Source organism: Gnatocerus cornutus, chromosome 6 (genome assembly GCF_029298725.1).
Source record: "Gnatocerus cornutus isolate USDA-ARS CGAHR chromosome 6, icGnaCorn1.1, whole genome shotgun sequence".
Lineage (NCBI taxonomy): Eukaryota > Metazoa > Arthropoda > Insecta > Coleoptera > Tenebrionidae > Gnatocerus > Gnatocerus cornutus.
The window spans coordinates 10,506,013-10,524,902 of record NC_142238.1 but is presented as its reverse complement, the minus strand read 5'-3'; the positions used below and the strand labels follow the sequence as shown (position 1 = coordinate 10,524,902).

Below are 18,890 nucleotides of genomic sequence, written 5' to 3'. Positions count from 1 at the left end.
ATCTATCGTACCTACTCATTGATTAAAATTACAGAAATTATTTTCTTTTGTACAGAATTTATGAAGAATCTACTTTTTGCTTTAAGCTCAAAGTTTTCCATATAAATTGTCAAACTTTCATTGAAATATGTCTGGAGGAGATATACAGATTGCCAGACTTATAGCGAAGTTTAAAAGCATGAATACAAGATTCAGGCTATTTGTTTTTTGGCATTATAAAGTTATATTTCATACACGTAGTGAGAAAATGAGTGATAGCTATCGTCATAAAAGCCTGAAAATTAACAGTCTCGTTTCCAGAAAATACTTAACCACCTGTCCGTATTTGTAATCGCCGAATGAGGTCGCATAAAAAATAGCCAACGATGTTTGTACGCGAGATTCTCGGAACTGCTCCTTCTTTTTTCCTCCCTTCTACCAAAGCTCTGATTTTGCTTCTGCCACGGTCAACAAGGATTTCCCTTTCTCAGTTTCCTTATGCAGAGAAGTGAAACTGACGCAACACTTTTGATCGAAGATATCCCTGACCTGCTTCGACAATAATAATTCTTTAAATGCGTCAGACACTTGTTTGTTCAACAAAGGGTGTTAATTCGACACTGTCTGAAAATTCATTAGTCGTTTTTGGCAGATGGTCTCCTGTTTCCTCGATTTAAATTTACTGCCTTGTTAAATCACGTCGTAATAATTAAAAGAGCAAACGCTACAAACTTCTGACACGACTTTGCCTCCTTAAATCTGTTCCATGATGGTTTTATAACGCGCCCTTAAAGATAAATTATGTCCTTTTTTACTAATCCTCAATAAAAGTGGATGTTCGGGAGGTCGCCCCCGTTTAATGAGGTATATAATACACGGCATTATGACACTCTAACTAGGAACATGTGTGGGATTCACCCTCACATGTCACAGGAATGCAACACTTGTGGTCTCGCACCCCTCAGCGTCTTGTTTTATGAGCAAGAGTTTTAGTTGGATTTTACGACTACCGTTACGATATGGTTTTACAGAATCGAGGAACTTTATAAATCGACGTCACTTTATCCTCGGAAGCTTTACAGACTTAAGCCCCCCAAAACGTCACATAAAAACCATAAGTCGGTACAGAATTGCCTAAATAAACGTAACCGATTGTGAAATTAATCGACTGTGTTTATTTAAATTATTTTACAGTATTTAGTACAAGGTTCGGATTCCTGACGTAGCAACTAACCTTTTAAACGTTGTGATGGTGCAAGTACCTGTACACTTATTTTCACACATTTTAGCATATTTAGGTAGGTACGTTACACTTTTATGTAATCGATCAAAGCTTGAAAATGTGAGTACTTTTTACAAATATCAGAAATTTAGATTTGCTAGAACGTTTTCATTACAAAGTTTAATTATTTTGATTGGGTAATCATTCTTAAGACATGTTTTCAGGTCAAGGTCACACCTGTTGTCTTCCTTACATTATGTAACTATCAAATTTCTGGGAATCTCAACATTATTCTCATGAAACGGGATAAACAATACTACAATGGATTTTGGAAACGTGAAGGTATCTAATTATCACATGCAAAGTTCCTCAATTGTCATGGAGTGCCTTAATGAATTTAAACTTCAGTTAATTTGCAACTTAAAACAAATTACAAATGTAATTTAGTTTGAAATTGGGATTGCTAATTTGTCTGAAAACTACAGAGATTACACATACTTGTGTGCCACTTTTAATAGTCACACCTTCATTTTCTTTTTAGCTTAAGTATTGTATGTCGTTGAAGTTAGCTTGGGATTGGCTTTTTGGTTGCGCCGTAACATAGGCAACACAACGAGCACTCGGCTTTTTTTACAGTAGACCAGACAAATTCTGGAATTTCGTGGGTATTTTCATGTTTTCGCTACTTTTCTTTCAAATTTATGGCAATTTGACTTTGGAATAATAACCTCCCATTGTAACAATTAATACTTTGGTGTAAAATATACAGAAAAGGGATAATCAAAGGGGGTTGTGCTGCCGCCTTTTTCATCACCGTTATCGTAAAAATCCAGCATCTACCCCGGTCGCAGTGATCCCAAAAAATAGAGAAAAATTCACTGATAAATCTCCCATATCAAGTTTGTCCCCACCAGCCGTCAGAGGGTTGTAATCTCGCCCCATTTATATTCACCCTCTAAAAATGTGAAAAGTCGAAAATGTACCCCAATGGCATTAGACCCAAAAAATAGAGAAAAATTCACTGATAAATCCCCCATATCAAGTTTGTCTCCACCAGCCGTCAGAGGGTTGTAATCTCGCCCCATTTATATTCACCCTCTAAAAATGTAAAAAGTCGAAAATGTACCCCAACGGCATTAGACCCAAAAAATAGAGAAAAATTCACTGATAAATCCCCCATATCAAGTTTGTCTCCACCAGCCGTCAGAGGGTTGTAATCTCGCCCCATTTATATTCACCCTCTAAAAATGTGAAAAGTCGAAAATGTACCCCAACGGCATTAGACCCAAAAAATAGAGAAAAATTCACTGATAAATCTCCCATATCAAGATTGTCTCCACCAGCCGTCAGAGGGTTGTAATCTCGCCCCATTTATATTCACCCTCTAAAAATGTGAAAAGTCGAAAATGTACCCCAATGGCATTAGACCCAAAAAATAGAGAAAAATTCACTGATAAATCTCCCATATCAAGTTTGTCTCCACCAGCCGTCAGAGGGTTGTAATCTCGCCCCGTTTTAATTCACCCTCTAAAAATGTGAAAAGTCGAAAATGTACCCCAATGGCATTAGACCCAAAAAATAGAGAAAAATTCACTGATAAATCTCCCATATCAAGTTTGTCTCCACCAGCAGTCAGAGGGTTGTAATCTCGCCCCGTTTAAATTCACCCTGTAAAAATGTAAAAAATCGAAAATGTACCCCAACGGCATTAGACCCAAAAAATAGAGAAAAATTCACTGATAAATCTCCCATATCAAGTTTGTTTCCACCAGCCGTCAGAGGGTTGTAATCTCGCCCCATTTTAATTCACCCTCTAAAAATGTGAAAAGTCGAAAATGTACCCCAATGGCATTAGACCCAAAAAATAGAGAAAAATTCACTGATAAATCTCCCATATCAAGTTTGTCTCCACCAGCCGTCAGAGGGTTGTAATCTCGCCCCATTTATATTCACCCTCTAAAAATGTGAAAAGTCGAAAATGTACCCCAACGGCATTAGACCCAAAAAATAGAGAAAAATTCACTGATAAATCTCCCATATCAAGTTTGTCCCCACCAGCCGTCAGAGGGTTGTAATCTCGCCCCATTTATATTCACCCTCTAAAAATTTGAAAAGTCGAAAATGTACCCCAATGGCATTAGACCCAAAAAATAGAGAAAAATTCACTGATAAATCCCCCATATCAAGTTTGTCTCCACCAGCCGTCAGAGGGTTGTAATCTCGCCCCATTTATATTCACCCTCTAAAAATGTAAAAAGTCGAAAATGTACCCCAACGGCATTAGACCCAAAAAATAGAGAAAAATTCACTGATAAATCCCCCATATCAAGTTTGTCTCCACCAGCCGTCAGAGGGTTGTAATCTCGCCCCATTTATATTCACCCTCTAAAAATGTGAAAAGTCGAAAATGTACCCCAACGGCATTAGACCCAAAAAATAGAGAAAAATTCACTGATAAATCTCCCATATCAAGTTTGTCTCCACCAGCCGTCAGAGGGTTGTAATCTCGCCCCGTTTTAATTCACCCTCTAAAAATGTGAAAAGTCGAAAATGTACCCCAATGGCATTAGACCCAAAAAATAGAGAAAAATTCACTGATAAATCTCCCATATCAAGTTTGTCTCCACCAGCAGTCAGAGGGTTGTAATCTCGCCCCGTTTAAATTCACCCTGTAAAAATGTAAAAAATCGAAAATGTACCCCAACGGCATTAGACCCAAAAAATAGAGAAAAATTCACTGATAAATCTCCCATATCAAGTTTGTTTCCACCAGCCGTCAGAGGGTTGTAATCTCGCCCCATTTTAATTCACCCTCTAAAAATGTGAAAAGTCGAAAATGTACCCCAATGGCATTAGACCCAAAAAATAGAGAAAAATTCACTGATAAATCTCCCATATCAAGTTTGTCTCCACCAGCCGTCAGAGGGTTGTAATCTCGCCCCATTTATATTCACCCTCTAAAAATGTGAAAAGTCGAAAATGTACCCCAACGGCATTAGACCCAAAAAATAGAGAAAAATTCACTGATAAATCTCCCATATCAAGTTTGTCCCCACCAGCCGTCAGAGGGTTGTAATCTCGCCCCATTTATATTCACCCTCTAAAAATTTGAAAAGTCGAAAATGTACCCCAATGGCATTAGACCCAAAAAATAGAGAAAAATTCACTGATAAATCCCCCATATCAAGTTTGTCTCCACCAGCCGTCAGAGGGTTGTAATCTCGCCCCATTTATATTCACCCTCTAAAAATGTAAAAAGTCGAAAATGTACCCCAACGGCATTAGACCCAAAAAATAGAGAAAAATTCACTGATAAATCCCCCATATCAAGTTTGTCTCCACCAGCCGTCAGAGGGTTGTAATCTCGCCCCATTTATATTCACCCTCTAAAAATGTGAAAAGTCGAAAATGTACCCCAACGGCATTAGACCCAAAAAATAGAGAAAAATTCACTGATAAATCTCCCATATCAAGATTGTCTCCACCAGCCGTCAGAGGGTTGTAATCTCGCCCCATTTATATTCACCCTCTAAAAATGTGAAAAGTCGAAAATGTACCCCAATGGCATTAGACCCAAAAAATAGAGAAAAATTCACTGATAAATCTCCCATATCAAGTTTGTCTCCACCAGCCGTCAGAGGGTTGTAATCTCGCCCCGTTTTAATTCACCCTCTAAAAATGTGAAAAGTCGAAAATGTACCCCAATGGCATTAGACCCAAAAAATAGAGAAAAATTCACTGATAAATCTCCCATATCAAGATTGTCTCCACCAGCAGTCAGAGGGTTGTAATCTCGCCCCGTTTAAATTCACCCTGTAAAAATGTAAAAAATCGAAAATGTACCCCAACGGCATTAGACCCAAAAAATAGAGAAAAATTCACTGATAAATCTCCCATATCAAGTTTGTTTCCACCAGCCGTCAGAGGGTTGTAATCTCGCCCCATTTTAATTCACCCTCTAAAAATGTGAAAAGTCGAAAATGTACCCCAATGGCATTAGACCCAAAAAATAGAGAAAAATTCACTGATAAATCTCCCATATCAAGTTTGTCTCCACCAGCCGTCAGAGGGTTGTAATCTCGCCCCATTTATATTCACCCTCTAAAAATGTGAAAAGTCGAAAATGTACCCCAATGGCATTAGACCCAAAAAATAGAGAAAAATTCACTGATAAATCTCCCATATCAAGTTTGTCTCCACCAGCCGTCAGAGGGTTGTAATCTCGCCCCGTTTTAATTCACCCTCTAAAAATTTGAAAAGTCGAAAATGTACCCCAATGGCATTAGACCCAAAAAATAGAGAAAAATTCACTGATAAATCTCCCATATCAAGTTTGTCTCCACCAGCAGTCAGAGGGTTGTAATCTCGCCCCGTTTAAATTCACCCTGTAAAAATGTAAAAAATCGAAAATGTACCCCAACGGCATTAGACCCAAAAAATAGAGAAAAATTCACTGATAAATCTCCCATATCAAGTTTGTTTCCACCAGCCGTCAGAGGGTTGTAATCTCGCCCCATTTTAATTCACCCTCTAAAAATGTGAAAAGTCGAAAATGTACCCCAATGGCATTAGACCCAAAAAATAGAGAAAAATTCACTGATAAATCTCCCATATCAAGTTTGTCTCCACCAGCCGTCAGAGGGTTGTAATCTCGCCCCATTTATATTCACCCTCTAAAAATGTGAAAAGTCGAAAATGTACCCCAATGGCATTAGACCCAAAAAATAGAGAAAAATTCACTGATAAATCTCCCATATCAAGTTTGTCTCCACCAGCCGTCAGAGGGTTGTAATCTCGCCCCGTTTTAATTCACCCTCTAAAAATTTGAAAAGTCGAAAATGTACCCCAATGGCATTAGACCCAAAAAATAGAGAAAAATTCACTGATAAATCTCCCATATCAAGTTTGTCTCCACCAGCAGTCAGAGGGTTGTAATCTCGCCCCGTTTAAATTCACCCTGTAAAAATGTAAAAAATCGAAAATGTACCCCAACGGCATTAGACCCAAAAAATAGAGAAAAATTCACTGATAAATCTCCCATATCAAGTTTGTCTCCACCAGCCGTCAGAGGGTTGTAATCTCGCCCCGTTTTAATTCACCCTCTAAAAATTTGAAAAGTCGAAAATGTTCCCCAATGGCATTAGACCCAAAAAATAGAGAAAAATTCACTGATAAATCTCCCATATCAAGTTTGTCTCCACCAGCAGTCAGAGGGTTGTAATCTCGCCCCGTTTAAATTCACCCTGTAAAAATGTAAAAAATCGAAAATGTACCCCAACGGCATTAGACCCAAAAAATAGAGAAAAATTCACTGATAAATCTCCCATATCAAGTTTGTTTCCACCAGCCGTCAGAGGGTTGTAATCTCGCCCCATTTTAATTCACCCTCTAAAAATGTGAAAAGTCGAAAATGTACCCCAATGGCATTAGACCCAAAAAATAGAGAAAAATTCACTGATAAATCTCCCATATCAAGTTTGTCTCCACCAGCCGTCAGAGGGTTGTAATCTCGCCCCATTTATATTCACCCTCTAAAAATGTGAAAAGTCGAAAATGTACCCCAACGGCATTAGACCCAAAAAATAGAGAAAAATTCACTGATAAATCTCCCATATCAAGTTTGTCCCCACCAGCCGTCAGAGGGTTGTAATCTCGCCCCATTTATATTCACCCTCTAAAAATTTGAAAAGTCGAAAATGTACCCCAATGGCATTAGACCCAAAAAATAGAGAAAAATTCACTGATAAATCCCCCATATCAAGTTTGTCTCCACCAGCCGTCAGAGGGTTGTAATCTCGCCCCATTTATATTCACCCTCTAAAAATGTAAAAAGTCGAAAATGTACCCCAACGGCATTAGACCCAAAAAATAGAGAAAAATTCACTGATAAATCCCCCATATCAAGTTTGTCTCCACCAGCCGTCAGAGGGTTGTAATCTCGCCCCATTTATATTCACCCTCTAAAAATGTGAAAAGTCGAAAATGTACCCCAACGGCATTAGACCCAAAAAATAGAGAAAAATTCACTGATAAATCTCCCATATCAAGATTGTCTCCACCAGCCGTCAGAGGGTTGTAATCTCGCCCCATTTATATTCACCCTCTAAAAATGTGAAAAGTCGAAAATGTACCCCAATGGCATTAGACCCAAAAAATAGAGAAAAATTCACTGATAAATCTCCCATATCAAGTTTGTCCCCACCAGCCGTCAGAGGGTTGTAATCTCGCCCCATTTATATTCACCCTCTAAAAATGTGAAAGGTCGAAAATGTACCCCAACGGCATTAGACCCAAAAAATAGAGAAAAATTCACTGATAAATCTCCCATATCAAGTTTGTCTCCACCAGCCGTCAGAGGGTTGTATTCTCGCCCCGTTTAAATTCACCCTGTAAAAATGTAAAAAATCGAAAATGTACCCCAACGGCATTAGACCCAAAAAATAGAGAAAAATTCACTGATAAATCTCCCATATCAAGTTTGTCTCCACCAGCCGTCAGAGGGTTGTAATCTCGCCCCATTTTAATTCACCCTCTAAAAATGTGAAAAGTCGAAAATGTACCCCAATGGCATTAGACCCAAAAAATAGAGAAAAATTCACTGATAAAGCTCCCATATCAAGTTTCCCTCCACCAGCCGTCAGAGGATTGTAATTTCGCCCCATTTTAATTCACCCTCTAAAATTGTAAAAAATCGAAAATGTTCCCCAATGGAATTAATGTTAGAAAATAGAAAAAAAAAATCCTAATTAATTCCATTAATCACATTTGCTTCCAAAAACTATCAGATTGTAATGTTTAATTATTTTACCTTTAAAACAAAAGAGAGAGTGTTTTTCTGGCAACCCAGAATACACCTTTCTTTGTAATAAGTTGCAGTGTCATTTTTTTTAAGTTTGAATTTACCGGCAAATTGTTTTTTCTTCAGGATAGAGTAACACCAATTTATCAGAAAAATTACATATTTGGTTAAAAACTTTAAAAAAAAATCACAAATGAGGGGTTTAAAACTGAGATGAACCAAATTTATTTTAGGTGAGTCCAGTTCGAGGATCGCAAAATAAGTTTAAACTTCATAATTTTGTGTAAATTTGAGCTACAATTTCCAATTTCTGTTCAGTTTTTATTTTCAAAAAATGTATTTCAAAAATTAAATACAAAATTACGCCAGGTATGAGTTTCATGCATCACAAAACACAATCAATTAGTGATAAGTGATAAGCCATAATTTTATGCTAATGTTGTACTGGGTTTTACTGTATATTCTAAATTTTGTGTTTTTTACGTTTTCCAGTTATTTTAAAAAACACAGAGCTAAGATGACTGAAACGGCCTCCTCCGAGAAAAAAACAGAATATGTACACATTTTACTGATTCTGAATTAAAAAAAATATGCTCAGATGCCTAACTTTATCTACTTGTGAGATAATTTAAAAATTCTAAATTTAATTAATAGAAAATAACGATGTGCCGGTAAATTCAAAATTCCGAAAATCTAAATAAGCACTATACAATACACAGATAGTGTATTATGGGTTGCCAAAAAAAAAATAATTTATTTAATAAGCCTGACAACCCCCTAACGGCTGATGGAAACAAATATGATATAGGAGATTATTCGATAAATTGTTCTCTATTTTTTGGGTCTAATGCCATTAGAGTACATTTTCGATTTTTTACATTTTTACAGGGTGAATTTAAACGGGGCGAGATTACAACTCTCTCACGGTTGGTGAAAACAAACTTGATATGGGAGCTTTATCAGTGAATTTTTCTCTAATTTTTGGGTCTAATGCCATTGGGGTACATTTTCAAATTTTCACATTTTGAGAGGGTGAATTAAAATGGGGCGAGATTACAACCCTCTGACGGCTGGTGGAGACAAACTTGATATGGGAGCCTTATCAGTGAATTTTTCTCTATTTTTTGGGTCTAATGCCGTTGGGGTACATTTTCGATTTTTTACATTTTTACAGGGTGAATTTAAACGGGGCGAGATTACAACCCTCTGACTGCTGGTGGAGACAAACTTGATATGGGAGATTTATCAGTGAATTTTTCTCTATTTTTTGGGTCTAATGCCATTGGGGTACATTTTCGACTTTTCACATTTTTAGAGGGTGAATTAAAATGGGGCGAGATTACAACCCTCTGACGGCTGGTGGAGACAAACTTGATATGGGAGATTTATCAGTGAATTTTTCTCTATTTTTTGGGTCTAATGCCATTGGGGTACATTTTCGACTTTTCACATTTTTAGAGGGTGAATATAAATGGGGCGAGATTACAACCCTCTGACGGCTGGTGGGGACAAACTTGATATGGGAGATTTATCAGTGAATTTTTCTCTATTTTTTGGGTCTAATGCCATTGGGGTACATTTTCGACTTTTCACATTTTTAGAGGGTGAATATAAATGGGGCGAGATTACAACCCTCTGACGGCTGGTGGAGACAAACTTGATATGGGAGATTTATCAGTGAATTTTTCTCTATTTTTTGGGTCTAATGCCGTTGGGGTACATTTTCGACTTTTCACATTTTTAGAGGGTGAATATAAATGGGGCGAGATTACAACCCTCTGACGGCTGGTGGAGACAAACTTGATATGGGAGATTTATCAGTGAATTTTTCTCTATTTTTTGGGTCTAATGCCGTTGGGGTACATTTTCGATTTTTTACATTTTTACAGGGTGAATTTAAACGGGGCGAGAATACAACCCTCTGACGGCTGGTGGAGACAAACTTGATATGGGAGATTTATCAGTGAATTTTTCTCTATTTTTTGGGTCTAATGCCGTTGGGGTACATTTTCGATTTTTTACATTTTTACAGGGTGAATTTAAACGGGGCGAGATTACAACCCTCTGACGGCTGGTGGAGACAAACTTGATATGGGAGATTTATCAGTGAATTTTTCTCTATTTTTTGGGTCTAATGCCATTGGGGTACATTTTCGACTTTTTACATTTTTAGAGGGTGAATTAAAATGGGGCGAGATTACAACCCTCTGACGGCTGGTGGAGACAAACTTGATATGGGAGATTTATCAGTGAATTTTTCTCTATTTTTTGGGTCTAATGCCGTTGGGGTACATTTTCGACTTTTCACATTTTTAGAGGGTGAATATAAATGGGGCGAGATTACAACCCTCTGACGGCTGGTGGAGACAAACTTGATATGGGAGATTTATCAGTGAATTTTTCTCTATTTTTTGGGTCTAATGCCGTTGGGGTACATTTTCGATTTTTTACATTTTTACAGGGTGAATTTAAACGGGGCGAGATTACAACCCTCTGACGGCTGGTGGAGACAAACTTGATATGGGAGATTTATCAGTGAATTTTTCTCTATTTTTTGGGTCTAATGCCATTGGGGTACATTTTCGACTTTTTACATTTTTAGAGGGTGAATTAAAATGGGGCGAGATTACAACCCTCTGACGGCTGGTGGAGACAAACTTGATATGGGAGATTTATCAGTGAATTTTTCTCTATTTTTTGGGTCTAATGCCGTTGGGGTACATTTTCGATTTTTTACATTTTTACAGGGTGAATTTAAACGGGGCGAGATTACAACCCTCTGACGGCTGGTGGAGACAAACTTGATATGGGAGATTTATCAGTGAATTTTTCTCTATTTTTTGGGTCTAATGCCATTGGGGTACATTTTCGACTTTTCACATTTTTAGAGGGTGAATTAAAATGGGGCGAGATTACAACCCTCTGACGGCTGGTGGAGACAAACTTGATATGGGAGATTTATCAGTGAATTTTTCTCTATTTTTTGGGTCTAATGCCATTGGGGTACATTTTCGACTTTTCACATTTTTAGAGGGTGAATATAAATGGGGCGAGATTACAACCCTCTGACGGCTGGTGGAGACAAACTTGATATGGGAGATTTATCAGTGAATTTTTCTCTATTTTTTGGGTCTAATGCCATTGGGGTACATTTTCGACTTTTCACATTTTTAGAGGGTGAATATAAATGGGGCGAGATTACAACCCTCTGACGGCTGGTGGGGACAATCTTGATATGGGAGATTTATCAGTGAATTTTTCTCTATTTTTTGGGTCTAATGCCGTTGGGGTACATTTTCGACTTTTCACATTTTTAGAGGGTGAATATAAATGGGGCGAGATTACAACCCTCTGACGGCTGGTGGAGACAAACTTGATATGGGGGATTTATCAGTGAATTTTTCTCTATTTTTTGGGTCTAATGCCGTTGGGGTACATTTTCGACTTTTTACATTTTTAGAGGGTGAATATAAATGGGGCGAGATTACAACCCTCTGACGGCTGGTGGGGACAAACTTGATATGGGAGATTTATCAGTGAATTTTTCTCTATTTTTTGGGTCTAATGGCATTGGGGTACATTTTCGACTTTTCACATTTTTAGAGGGTGAATTAAAATGGGGCGAGATTACAACCCTCTGACGGCTGGTGGAGACAAACTTGATATGGGAGCCTTATCAGTGAATTTTTCTCTATTTTTTGGGTCTAATGCCGTTGGGGTACATTTTCGATATTTTACATTTTTACAGGGTGAATTTAAACGGGGCGAGATTACAACCCTCTGACGGCTGGTGGAGACAAACTTGATATGGGAGATTTATCAGTGAATTTTTCTCTATTTTTTGGGTCTAATGCCATTGGGGTACATTTTCGACTTTTCACATTTTTAGAGGGTGAATATAAATGGGGCGAGATTACAACCCTCTGACGGCTGGTGGAGACAAACTTGATATGGGAGATTTATCAGTGAATTTTTCTCTATTTTTTGGGTCTAATGCCATTGGGGTACATTTTCGACTTTTCACATTTTTAGAGGGTGAATATAAATGGGGCGAGATTACAACCCTCTGACGGCTGGTGGAGACAAACTTGATATGGGAGATTTATCAGTGAATTTTTCTCTATTTTTTGGGTCCAATGCCATTGGGGTACATTTTCGACTTTTTACATTTTTAGAGGGTGAATTAAAATGGGCCGAGATTACAACCCTCTGACGGCTGGTGGAGACAAACTTGATATGGGAGATTTATCAGTGAATTTTTCTCTATTTTTTGGGTCTAATGCCGTTGGGGTACATTTTCGACTTTTCACATTTTTAGAGGGTGAATATAAATGGGGCGAGATTACAACCCTCTGACGGCTGGTGGAGACAAACTTGATATGGGAGATTTATCAGTGAATTTTTCTCTATTTTTTGGGTCTAATGGCATTGGGGTACATTTTCGACTTTTCACATTTTTAGAGGGTGAATTAAAATGGGGCGAGATTACAACCCTCTGACGGCTGGTGGAGACAAACTTGATATGGGAGCCTTATCAGTGAATTTTTCTCTATTTTTTGGGTCTAATGCCGTTGGGGTACATTTTCGATTTTTTACATTTTTACAGGGTGAATTTAAACGGGGCGAGATTACAACCCTCTGACGGCTGGTGGAGACAAACTTGATATGGGAGATTTATCAGTGAATTTTTCTCTATTTTTTGGGTCTAATGCCATTGGGGTACATTTTCGACTTTTCACATTTTTAGAGGGTGAATTAAAATGGGGCGAGATTACAACCCTCTGACGGCTGGTGGAGACAAACTTGATATGGGAGATTTATCAGTGAATTTTTCTCTATTTTTTGGGTCTAATGCCATTGGGGTACATTTTCGACTTTTTACATTTTTAGAGGGTGAATATAAATGGGGCGAGATTACAACCCTCTGACGGCTGGTGGAGACAAACTTGATATGGGAGATTTATCAGTGAATTTTTCTCTATTTTTTGGGTCTAATGCCATTGGGGTACATTTTCGACTTTTCACATTTTTAGAGGGTGAATATAAATGGGGCGAGATTACAACCCTCTGACGGCTGGTGGGGACAATCTTGATATGGGAGATTTATCAGTGAATTTTTCTCTATTTTTTGGGTCTAATGCCGTTGGGGTACATTTTCGACTTTTCACATTTTTAGAGGGTGAATATAAATGGGGCGAGATTACAACCCTCTGACGGCTGGTGGAGACAAACTTGATATGGGGGATTTATCAGTGAATTTTTCTCTATTTTTTGGGTCTAATGCCGTTGGGGTACATTTTCGACTTTTTACATTTTTAGAGGGTGAATATAAATGGGGCGAGATTACAACCCTCTGACGGCTGGTGGGGACAAACTTGATATGGGAGATTTATCAGTGAATTTTTCTCTATTTTTTGGGATCACTGCGACCGGGGTAGATGCTGGATTTTTACGATAACGGTGATGAAAAAGGCGGCAGCACAACCCCCTTTGATTATCCCTTTTCTGTATATTTTACACCAAAGTATTAATTGTTACAATGGGAGGTTATTATTCCAAAGTCAAATTGCCATAAATTTGAAAGAAAAGTAGCGAAAACATGAAAATACCCACGAAATTCCAGAATTTGTCTGGTCTACTGTAAAAAAAGCCGAGTGCTCGTTGTGTTGCCTATGTTACGGCGCAACCAAAAAGCCAATCCCAAGCTAACTTCAACGACATAAGTATTGTGAGATTAAATTTGAGATGCTCGATTCCAATGAATGCTAATTTTATTTTTGTTTACAATTTTGAATACTCTTACGTACATATTTAGAAAATTTTAATTATAAATCTCCAAATGTTTCGGGGAATATTTCGTACTGATTTTTTTACAATTTGGGCCTTATTTCGTGCAATATAAATATCAACATTAATTAGGCTTTGTCGCAGTACAATTTTCGAAAAAAATACATTTATGTAACAAATGACCTTTGAAGTAGCAACGGTCTGAAACGCATGAATCAAAAAATTGGTCTGTCTTAAATTCGGGAAATCGTCGAACGTTCAGTACATATTAAAGCAATCTTCAAAAGGTAAGATAATCGGAATTGAATTATAATGAGTCTAATGAGAAACAAACTTGAGGATTTAGATCGTTCTAGAACAGTAGCTATACAAACCAAAGTCTTTGAAAATGTATTTTGGGTTGCATTTTCAAATTAAGCTGATATGCTTACATATGCTTTATAAATTTACATGGTAAATTTGACAAAAAATAGAAATTTTAATTGAATCGTTTATTTCAAAAACCGCATAAATCAAAATAGTTGATTTTTCAGTAAAGTTTTGAATAAAAACAGTTTTTTAAACCAAAATCATACCTAATAATTGTTTATTATAAACTATGTAATAGTTGCGACTACAACTAGTGTCAACAAAATTAATTTAAAAAATGTAATAGTTTTTTGATAAAAAACATGGTTTGACAATGACTCACGTGATTTTTGCACAGGATGAAACTTTTTTGTATTAAGAGTACATTTTAATTGGCACAAAAATCTACAATTGGAGAATTAATAAAACTAAATTATGGAACATAATCAAACTCTTTATCGTCTTTCTCGATATTTCGACCGTCACTTTTCTCTCCAGTTGGGCATTAGAAAAGGTCTTCATAAATTGAAACATGTTCTAGGACGATACTATTTTTCACCTGTTTTATATTTTCTTTTTGGCGTTTAATGGAAACATTGCCAGCTGAAAAGGCAAATTTTGTTAGTGCAACAATAGTAGAAGGTTGTTTCTTGGTCAAGTCATATGTATGTTTGGCTAAACATTATTTATCAACTCTTCAACAACCCTAATTCCTTTTCTCTAAATTTCATATTGGAAGGACATGTAGCGCGATTGTGAGAATGACTGCTGTAGTTCTTTTGGAACGTCCTTACCAAAACTTTCATCCTACATTTAGTCCGCCTTAAAATCCGCGCCGAAACAACGACTGATAAGCATAAAAATAAAAAAATGCTTTTGCTTAAATTTTTTTAGTATATACCGACTTGGGTTCATATGCATCAGTAAATACTTACTAAACAAGTATTATAGGTATGCTTACTTGGGTAGCAGTTACTTAAAAAGAATAAAGTATTTACTTAAACTACGTTTCAATTGATGTTGTTTTTCAAAGACAACTAAATGTTAAATTTTTTGAATTATATGGTACATCAATTTCTCCAATACCATGAATTATCTCAAAAATCGCCTATTTTAACCGTGTAGAAGTTGAGACAAAAAATGATGGGAATATAAAACTGAATTCATTACACTAAAAATGTACATAGTGTTCCATTTAAAAAAAAGTTTTGGCCATTTGTAAATCCTGAAAATTGAAATCGTCTATTTTTTACATTTAAGCATAAAATTAATTTAAAAGTAATTTCTGGTCAAATCAAGAAAAAAAGCATACTTTAGTTATTGAACGTGTCAAGTTTTATCTTCATATCTTGAAAGGCAATGGTGCTGTCAATTTTTAAATAAGACACTGCAAATTCAAGAATTTTCGAAAAAAATTGCTTAGTTACCGCGCCTGCTATATCAACAGTAAGTTGAGTTTACTGGTTACCAAGATAAACAAAACGGTAAGTGAAAATTGAAAAATAGTCATTTAAAAAAAAGGATTTATACAGGTGTCCCAGAACTTGTGACCCAGAAAAAAAAGGCTTATGGAGGCAGCAATTCTGAACCAAAATTTCTAATCAAAAATTTTTTAGTTGAAAAAATAATCAAGATAAGACGAAAAAACTGTAGCCAATCCTGAAGCAGAACAGAATTTGAAAATCGGTAACGATGGACACAAACTATCATTCATTGGTCAGATGAACATTACACTCTTGTTACCTAGGAAATTTTGATGGCAGTTTACTCCATCTCTAGAATTTAGCTTACGGGATTGGTTGACAATTGTTTATCCTTTCTTAAATACTATTTAAACTTAAGCAATCTTTGTTTTGAAATTTACCATCGGTATTGCTGTCGGCACCCTCCCTTGCTCTATGGGTCATGAGTTCTGGGACACCCTGTATACATTCTCATGCCGAAATTTTGACTTTTCAGGAATTATTGAAGAAATTTTTGATTTTATAAAAATAAACGAAATTTGTCTATCGTGTAAAAAATATTATAAGCATCACGAACGTCGCTTTGCTCCTCCTCCAAACAATTGTCTTCGCACGGTAAAGTGTCCTTATCGTTCTTATTACTTAATATACTATTAAGATATGCATTTTATTCATACATATACATTCATCTTTTCAAAAATATAAAGTAATTATTTATAAAAACGTCACAGAAGAAGTACGTAAGCTTGACTCACCCTGTATACATACTTAAAATTTTCAAGCAAAAGCATTTACGCATTTTTATGTGATTCTTGATTCAGCCATTGACTTATGTGGTTTTTACAGTGAATACAGAAATTACCACCGAAGTTAGAAGGTAACGAGCTACAAGGTGTTTATAAATGTTTCTAGCATCAAGGGTGGCTATGAAATGTCAAAGAAATTTGCCGCTCATTACAAATGTGGGTTTCGATTTTTCAACTGACATTTGTAGTTAACCTCAAACATGGAACACAGTAAGTTTTGAGAAATAAACTGTTCTAGTTGTGGTTTAAAACCTGAAAATCATAAACTTGGGCACAAAACTGTAACTGAAACGTCATGGACATAAGTAACGTTATAAATAATTTTCAAGATAGTTAGTTATATTCACTATGAAAACAAAGCGGCAAAATAGTGCACAGCAAGAATTCCAGAGCTACCCTTGATGCTAGAAACATTTATAAACACCTTGTATAAGACTTATATGATTTTGACAAGAAGATGTAACTACCCTTGCAGAGGCGGTTCATGAAAAAATCAGAAATTTGCAAAAAAATTACTTAAGTGGTTTTTGCAATGAACGATCAATTGTATTTTCTGTATTTTTGACTTACCGTTGAATTTAAAAACAATTTAGCAACTCTAAAAAAAGTGAAGTAACTGGAGGCTGTAAAAACGACAAAAATTAAGAATGAAAATTAAAAAAAAATACAGATATTTCATTTCTTTATTTAAATATTGTTATTAGGTTTAAAGCTATCAAAAAAGTTGTCAATCATTTAGATTGAAAAAACCTCTTTATTCAATTATCTACTTATCACAACCACAACGTTTAAAGTCATTGTGACTACAGATTAAGTTTATTAAAACCATTGTTTTATTTTAAGGCTTAACGGATATTTGAAAAATCACGCTTGTCGTTCTTAGGGGGGTATCTTGAAACATTTAGATCAAAAACTAGTATTAAAAAAAACAAATCCAAAAATATATTTAAAAAAAACAGACTTGCATCAAGATCTGCGCATGCAACCAACCTACCTTTCTCCACTTTCGGTGTCAGTGGCGCCAGCTGTGGCCTGCTTCCATTATTATTTAGTTGTGTATTAGCTTCACTAGGTGTCGCAAGTTTCTCGGCAAGAATCGGATTTGCTGCGGCGATAGTAAACTTCAAAGATCGCATTTCCAACATAACTTGCGCGCTCTTGTGGTGAGCAAGCGAGTTACCTGAAGAATCATCACCGGCACAATTTGGGATATTGTTGTTCTCTTCCTGCTGTAAAAAGTTCTGTGGTTAGATGGCGCCACATCGAGAATGAAAAAACGAATGGTCGTGCAGGTTCGATATTCTCTATGGTACGGATGACTATTTTATCATATTTTTAAAATTCTATTTTTAATTTTTGTGGAAATTGATAAAATCTCTACAAATGTATGTTTTTAGTTTTTGCTGCTATTTTAAAAAAGGAACTGAATCACTCTTTATAATCGAAATAATTTTTGCGGATAAATTCATCTAATATAAATTTAATGTTTTTATTCGAAAATAACATCTTTCCCTTGAGAATTAAACTGAAAACGTTCCACTCAATTTGAATGGTGTTTTATACTTCAATCGATTATAAAATATCGCAATTTTATAATTCAATTGATTATAAAATATCGCATCGTAAGTGACGCGTGCTTTTTTAATTAATTGCATCTTCCTACCACTGTTGTTTATTCTTCTGGGAACACCAAAATGTAAAATGGATATTTTACTGTGTTACAAGATTGTCGATTTTTTCAGTCCTCACTCTCCACCAGTATTAAAAATAGAATTTTGAAAATACAACACCCTTACTGTTTACATACTTTTATAAAAGAGGTAGAGTTAAATTCGTTGAGAAGAGTGTCTATCTCAATTGGAGTAGTATCAGATAAATGTTTAAAAATTTCATCGTCAGCAATACTAGCTTCTGGCAATGGAGGAACGAGAGAACTTAAATCAGACTGGGATAATTCTCCTAAACTCATTCCATTTGTATTTTGTTGGTTGGCAGGTACGGAGGCATCCTACAAAAAAGTTATAGTCATAAACAAATTCAAAATGTTGATACATACTTGAAGGCAAGAAGAGATATCGACCATTTTACCGTCATGATCTGAACTCCATAGCAGATCGTTGTCGATAAAGGGCATCGCCAGCGACATAGGCGACTGGGCCCCCAGTATGTGAGTCCCCGCCACGATGTGGCTGGAGGACTCCTTCTTCCCCCGATTTTTAAGTTCCTGTACTTTTTTTTGGTTTCCCAATGAGAGTTACCACTACCCTACTTGGAGGTGAAACCGTATCAAAAGAGATCTGAAACAAAGTAGAATTAATAACTGCTCCAATAACTACAGAATGTCCCAGAACTCGCGCCCTAGGGAGCTAGAAAGGGTGCCGATACCAATACAGACGATAAATTTCAAAACAAAAATTGATTAAGTTTAATAGTATTCGAGAAAAAATAAAAAAAATTCTCTCCGGGTCACGAGTTCTGGGATCCTG

General features: G+C 36.3%; 1 protein-coding gene across 4 annotated transcripts in view; it reads right to left on the bottom strand.

The window, feature by feature from the left end:
- Positions 1-18,890, bottom strand: part of Eip74EF (Ecdysone-induced protein E74) — a 120,876-nt gene that overhangs the window by 60,177 nt on the left and 41,809 nt on the right. For all 4 annotated transcript variants that reach the window (XM_088038430.1, XM_088038428.1, XM_088038429.1 and 1 more), the window contains exons 3-5: positions 18,461-18,701; positions 18,212-18,412; positions 17,399-17,633 (exon numbers count right to left, since the gene is read on the bottom strand). In XM_088038430.1, the coding sequence (XP_087894556.1) occupies positions 17,399-17,633; positions 18,212-18,412; positions 18,461-18,550 (526 nt within the window). In that variant the 5' untranslated portion in view covers positions 18,551-18,701. The remainder of the gene's footprint in view (positions 1-17,398; positions 17,634-18,211; positions 18,413-18,460; positions 18,702-18,890) is intronic.